Source organism: Molossus molossus, unplaced genomic scaffold, assembly GCF_014108415.1.
Source record: "Molossus molossus isolate mMolMol1 unplaced genomic scaffold, mMolMol1.p scaffold_m16_p_8, whole genome shotgun sequence".
Lineage (NCBI taxonomy): Eukaryota > Metazoa > Chordata > Mammalia > Chiroptera > Molossidae > Molossus > Molossus molossus.
In genome coordinates, this window is record NW_023425402.1 from 90801237 (window position 1) to 90808400 (window position 7164).

The following is a 7164-nucleotide window of genomic DNA, read 5'->3' on the forward strand; positions in this document are numbered from 1 at the left end:
TGTAATTTGACCTTTGACTCAACCTGAGTATATTTTAAATATTGTAAGGAGAACAAAACAGAAAGCCTCAAGGTGCAAATTCTGCCCCCTCTTCCTCTTAGAACTAGAAGCCAGTTAGAAGCTATTTCAGACACCAAGCTAGCAATGTGCATGCCTCTCCTTAGCACTTTCACTGAGAAATAAGATTCATCACTAGCGATAAAGATGGATTTCTATGTAATGCCGTCCTCATCAATCTCCCGGAATATTATTCCCATCTACCTCATTGAAGTAGTTGAATCAGGTATAGACAGAAATACATTTAATTTTCCCCCTTCCACACTATGAAAAAATATCTGTAGTATTTTGTATTATAAACCTTTCTAACTCTGGGGTATACTTGAATATGATGGCAATTAAGGGAAGAAAATGCTCTTTGACAACTTTGCAGCTTTTGATTAAACCACACCAAGAGGCATGTTACAATGATAACAATGAAGCATTATGCCAATTATGTTAAATCCTGCTCTCCGCTTAAGCTCACCATGACCTGTTTTAGTGTCCTCTAATTTACCCTTTGGAATGCTTACTCTCATCAATAAAGTGTTCAACTTACAGAGGAGAAAAAGAAAGCCACCAAAGGGAACAGCCACCCCCCAAATGACTTCTGGAAAACAAGTATTTCTTAACTTTTTATTGACATTGGCAAATTAAAATAGAATAAATTAACAAGTATTTTTTCAAAAAAATGTTTTGTACAAAAATACTGTCAAAATTTCCTAAAAAGCTTTCAACACAGTAGTATCTTTTCATGTACTGAATATAACTATTAGCACAGTGTCAAAATGTTGAAGACAGAAACAAAATAAAAATCTGTGAAATGTTTGCCACTGACGACATTCCACACCCTATTATTGTCTGTACATACGGGGGAGGGGGACAGCCAACTTGAAAGTGAACAGTATGACTTTTCCTGATCCAGAACGGCTTGGCCCACAGCTGTTTAATCTTCCAGTTTAGCATATTTTAAAAATTAGTCTGTACTCAAATGCATAGTTAAAAAAAATGAAGCGAGATGGCAGAGTTTGTGCATCTGCCCTTCAAAGTTCATGCAACCAACTAATGCAATTTTTCCTTTCACTCATAAATTTGAATGCAATTCAGTCATTTGAAACCATCTACAAAATCCACAAGATTAAGCAGTTTGCCAAGATTAATATCTAACAGTTGAGCACTGGAGAAAGTGAGGAAATAAGGAGTAAAAACAAACAACAAAAAAGACCAAATTAGCTAGATATTTCAACTACATAAGGGAGGTGAATGTCAAGGCTACAAAAACGAAACAAAAACAGGAAAAAAAAAAAGTGGCAGCAATTTTTTAAACCAATTTGTACAAGTTTATAGTTTACTTTGTTTCCAAGTTCTCAAACCTTTCAAGATTTGAAAAGTGAGATACTGTGTCTAAGGGAATGTTTTTTAATTCACAACGAAGAAGTTGGAGGGTTTGATTTCTTTCGCCGGGATTTCGATCGAGTCAACAGCTTACTCTGCTGGGCTGCTGTTTGCACACGAAGTCCGTCATGAAATCAAACTCGTTTTGCCCCAGCCAGAGTTCAGGCAGCTCCTTGATGCGGTCCAAACCCATTTCTATCACTAAGGACATAAGCACTTCCTCGTCAATGAAATCAGTGTCTATGACATTGGGCGGCAGCATTGCAGCAGGGACGTGGGCCACAGAGGCGGGCATGTTGCTGCTGCCGCCGCCGCTACCGCCGCCGCTATTGCTGCTGCCCGCGCCGCCGCCCGAGGTGCCGCCGGAGGCGCCGGGGGTGCTGCTGCCACTGGAGGCGCCAGGGGTGCTGCTGCCGCCGCTGTGTTTGGGGTTGCAATCTCGGAAGTGCTGGTTTGTCCCGTTCATCTGGTGGCCTGCAGCAGAGTGCAAATCCGGCATGTAGTGGTTGTGGGGGTAGGGGTGATGGTTGAAATACTGGTTGTTGAGCTTCTGCAGCTGCATGCTGGCCGGCAGGGAGCCTCCCTGGCTAGCCACCGGGGGGCCCATGAACTGGGAGTTGTTAAACCTAGCCGCGGGGGCCAGCGCACTCGGGGGGTGCCCTCCGTTCACAGTCCCCGGCCCCATCGCGTGCCTGATGCCGCTCGTGGTATTCATGTTGCCCGCGCCGTAGTGTATATGCTCGCCCATCAGGGCGTTGAAGGCGTGCTGGGGCTGCTGCTGCTGCTGGTGGTGATGGGGGCTCGGGAACTGCCCCATGCCCATGCGGTGGGCAGGGTGGTGGTGCAGCCCGTTGGTGCCGTCGGGGAAGCGCCCGTGGTTCATGGCCATCATATGGTCTGCCATTTCCAGTCCTACAAGTGAAAAAGGCAGACGATAAGACCCGCGCCACACGTGTCGCCCACCACAGCGCACCCCACTTTTTCTTGCCACTGCCCCCCAAGATCCCCGGGCGCACGTCGGCTGCGAATCACCATCCCCAGGATCCTACTACTAGCTAGTACGCCCGGACTCGCCACCCACAACACAGAGCCGGGTGCTGCACAAACAGCCCGTTCCCCGGCGATCGGGCGGGAGGACCCGAACCCACACCCCCCTCCGCTCCCCGAAGTCGCCTAATAAAGGAAGTGCCCCGTAGCCCTGCCGCGAACTTCAGGCATTAAATCAGCCCTCCTCATCCTGTTGTTGCACATCCTGTTGTTATTCCCCAGCTCCGCCTCACGCTCTTCCTCCGGGCAAACCCAGCCCTCGGAGGACGGGGCTGGCAGGAGCCCCAGCCAGCTTCGCCCGGCGCGCTTACCTTCCGTCTTAGCGATTTCTGCTCCGAAGACCGAGGGCGGGATCGTCGGGTCCAGGACCGGCTCAGCAGCACATAGAGGGGGCCTTCCAGGCGTGCAGGGCGCTCGCTGTCGCGTTGTCGGCGCCGAGGTCTTGCAGCGGCCGCAGGGGCTGAATCGGAGCCGTTCCCTTTTATTTTCCCTCCGCTGCCCTCACAGCTCAGCAAGACCGCCCGGCAACTGCCAACAATGAGCTGTGTTTCTTAGGGCTTTGGCCACAGTTAATATAAGGGATTTCAGGAAGGGCGGAGCGAGAGCCTCCCGGACGGGCGGCGGGAAAAAGCGGATTCTGGAGCTCCAGGCACACCGAACCGGGTCGCGTAGCTGCGTCCCCGCGGTCAGTGGCACGTGCGCAGAGGCTGCAGCCGGCCAGGGCGCCGCCCCGCTGCCCCCCAACTCTGGTTTCCTCCCAGTCCGCAAATGTGGGGGCGGCCCCGTCACCCCGGGGGCATGGGGAAAATGCTCCTTGGACTCCTAGCCCGCAGGTAGTGCCTTCCCAGAGAGGAGCGAGGAAAACTCACCGCCCCCCGTACGGCCGGATGCCCCATTCCCACCTCTTCCACCCGGCTCACCTAGCGATCTGGGCTGCCTTCTGTGGGAAAAGGGGGTTCGCTCGGCGCCCCCGCCCTCCACAGTCTCTTCTGCCTCTCCGGTTTTGCAAAAGCTTCCCTGGGCTGAGAAGAATGGCTGTGTTGTCCTGAGTGGGGTTTTAAAGCCCCGGACAAATAATGCCTCCTCCCCCGAGCGCGCGTTCCTGGGCTGTGCCTTTGTGTTTTTTTGTGGGGGCAGTAGGTAAACTGATCTAGATATTCTGCTGTAGATGCATTTCCCCCCCACTCCTAACAAGCACAAGAACTGGGGGTGGGGAGCGGCAGCGGCTGCAGGTGGACCGAGCGCGCTCACGGATCCGGCCGCCTCCACGCTCGCGATTGAAAGTCCGGTCCGCGCTTTCGGGCCCACCCGCCGCTCCCGGGGTACGTGTGCTTCAGCTAAGTTTGCTTTGCAGCCCTTGGTAGCTTTGGCATCCGAGCTGAGGCGTCTCTGCTCTGTAAACAAACTCAGCGATCCTCGTCCCCAGATCCACCTTTTTGCACATACACAGTTTCTTGCTTCTGCTGTTGCCCTTGATCCGGGAGGGTGTGTGTGTGTGTGCAAACTTGCACAGCCTCACTCCGGGCTCTGCCTGACGGTTTGGGGTTGATTTAGAAGCGAACGGGTTTGTAATTAAGAAATTCGAGGGCTGAGTAAGGCTGCTGTTGCTGGAAAAGGAAAACAAATAGATAACATGGTAATCGCTTTGTAAATAAAGTCGTTCTGGAGGTGGACACGTAGCTGCACGTCCCGTATGGCACCGCGCGCACACACTGCTGGGACTCTTCCTTTCCAGTGAAATTGTTCAGTGGGGCAATAGGCGATAATAATAACCGTGCTTCCCACAACGAGGCACAAGCAGCCTGGTCGTCTGTTTGGCTCACTGACTTGCAAATAAAAGCCCTAACGCGGGTCTGGGCAACAACCCGGTCGGAGCTCTCTCTTGCTTTCTAACATGGGGACGCCAAGTATTTTCTCCAACACCATGTTGAGGCTGCTCCAAGCTTTTATATTGCTCTTTATGTGGTAAAAGCGAGTTTAGCACTCCGGATAAGGACTTCTGTTCAGAGTTATTTCTTCATAACTCGATAGCCATTGAAGATTTCCTGCTGCCAAGAGCGAGTTCCCCACTCCCCCCTGCTTTCCCCCCTCCCTTCTTGTTCCCAAGACTTTTAGGCCCAATGTCTTGAGAATTGGAAATTCTGATACATTTTCCCTTTCAGGAATTTGCAAGTGAGACTGAATCCTTTTTATTTTCTTCTGTTACCCCTCCATCATATATATATATATATATATATATATATATATATATATATATATTTTAAATATTTTTAAATATTTATTTAAATATTTATTTAAATATTTATTTAAATATTTATTTATTTATTTATTTACTTTACTGTGTTCCTCTTTTTTTCTCAGGCTCTCCAGCATATATAACAGTATATGCAATAATTTTAAACCTAAAAAATATTTACTTTTTGGAGACTTAAGCACAGAACACAATGCATGATTGGTTGCAACAGTCTCCTGTTCTCCTCTCCACCCACTGCCTTTACCTGTAGGTCATGGACTTGAAGTTACAGAATCAGAGTCTTGGAAGAGCCCTGAAGGTGCCACTTCCTATCAAAAAATTAACTCCGAAGTATTAGTCACCTCAGACTTAAAAATTGCCAGATACATTGCTTTCTACTCCTTCCTCATAAGGCAGTGTCTTACAACCAACACAAGGACCAGCCTTGAATGTCTAATCTAAATTCCTCTTGCAATCATTAAAGAAAGGTGCAACTCCATCAGCTCCAGTAGTTTCACATAATATTGGGAAATGTTTTGAAAGGCTCCCTGCTCATTTCCCACCCCATAAAGGGAAAGAAAAAAAAAAATTAGTTCTGGGACCTGCTGGTTAGACCACAGTTCATGGTACACTTTGTTCATTTACTCACCCATCCAGTGGATGTTTCCCTAGTGCCAGCCACTTTTCCTGGTGCCAGGAAAGACAACTAAGACAGGAACTCCTGGTCTAAAGGAGGAGATGAACAAACAGGCCTTGGACACACTGTGGTAAATGCCACAACAGCATTCAATACAAGAACTGCTGGGAGGACATGGGCAGGACACCTAACCTGGTCTTCAGGGCCTTGGGAAGGCTTCCCAGGAAGTAAGTCAAGGCCTGAGGATGAGTAGAATTGAGGCCCCCCCAAGAAGGGGCAGAGATGAGAGAAACAAGTTTGGAGAAGTAAACGGGACTGGATCCTGTGGGCTTTGGTCTTCAATTGAGAAATTTGGATTAAATCTGAAGATAATGAAGAACAGGTGAAAGCTTGTGAACCAGGGCGATGATCAAACTTTTGTTTTAGAGAGATCAGGAAAATACTGTGGAGAACAAATTGAGAAAGTAGGACTGGAAACCGAGTCCAGTTAGGGGGCAGTTATAGTCATCCAGGAGTTTATCCTGTGAACAGGCATAAAGCGGTTGTCTACGTATGACCTTCATACTGCTTGATGGTTCTGTTAGTTCCCTAGGGTTTCCATAACAAAGTACCTAGAAATTTATTTTCACAGTTCTGGAGGCTAGAAAACCAAGATTAAGGTGTTGGCAGGGTTGGTTCTGAAGGCTGTGAGTGAAAATTTGTTCCATGACTCTCTCCTAGGTTTGATGGTTTGCCGGTCATCTTTGGTGTTCCTTGGCTGATATATGCATCACCCCAATCTCTGCCTTTATCTTCACGTGGCATTTTTCCCTGTGTGTGTGTATCTCTGTGTCCAAATTTCCTCTTTTTTTTTTTTGTAAGGATACTAGTCATATTGGATTAGAGCCCATCCTAATGACTTCATTTTAACTTGATTACTTCTGTAAAGACCCTGTCTCCAAATAAAGTCACATTCTGATGTACTAGGGGTTAGAATTCCAACATCTTTATTGAAGGGACACAATTCACTTCACAACAGTGGTGGAGAAACTGGATAACACAAGACCCCTGCCATTATGGAAGAAAGATGCTGCCTGGGACTCTCTTTCCGATGCCCTGCTGGCCCACACTCTCATTTCTTCATGTCTCTACTCAAACACCACCTCAGTGAGGTCTTCCTGATTATCCTACTTACATAAAAATATTTTTCTTTGTTTTCTTACCCTGTTTTATTTTTTCTTTTATCCACAACTGACATGTTGCATATTGAATTTTCATTGTCTTCCCCAGTAAAGTGGCAGCTCCAGGAGAGCAGAGACCTTACTCAAGTCTAAAAGAAGTCCTGGGGTGTTCTTCTTTCACTATTAGATTAATGAGTGGATGGATGGATGGATGAATGGATGGATGGATGGATGAATGGGATATAGCAGAGGTATCAAGGAAAGCCAAATGAATAGCTTATATGGGAGTCTGGAGATTTCCTGGAGAAAGTCCATTCAAGGCTAGAGGAGGAAAACCAGTGGAAAGAACAGCAGCCTACCACTGTTCACACTGGGGAAAACTGTGACTGGTTCGGGCAGATGGCTCACCTGGGGATCAGGATTGTTGGCTGCTGAGTTATGAAGGGAAGTCCTCATTAGTGTAAACATTTGATTGAAACAGATCTTTGAGAGGTCAGCCTCCAGCTTCAGCTGACTCCGGAGTCGAGGAAGGGCTGACTGAAAGGCCCAGCTTCAAAAACCATGTGAAAGAGTTTACATGTATGTGGTAGGGTGGGGTGTGGGTAGTATGGGATCTAATTCTGAGTTTCGTACTTTGTCTAAATGACCTCAACTAA

The 7164-nt window shown here is 47.7% G+C and overlaps 1 protein-coding gene across 1 annotated transcript; it reads right to left on the reverse strand.

Annotated features, from left to right (window-relative positions):
- Positions 1-658: 658 nt before the first annotated feature.
- Positions 659-3522, reverse strand: CITED2 (Cbp/p300 interacting transactivator with Glu/Asp rich carboxy-terminal domain 2). Its single transcript, XM_036249460.1, has 3 exons — positions 3399-3522; positions 2790-3006; positions 659-2343 (listed from the first exon to the last, which is right to left on the reverse strand). The coding sequence occupies exon 3, from the start codon at positions 2333-2335 to the stop codon at positions 1514-1516; it is 822 nt and encodes a 273-aa protein (XP_036105353.1). The 5' UTR covers positions 2336-2343; positions 2790-3006; positions 3399-3522; the 3' UTR covers positions 659-1513.
- Between the last annotated feature and the right edge of the window lie 3642 nt (positions 3523-7164).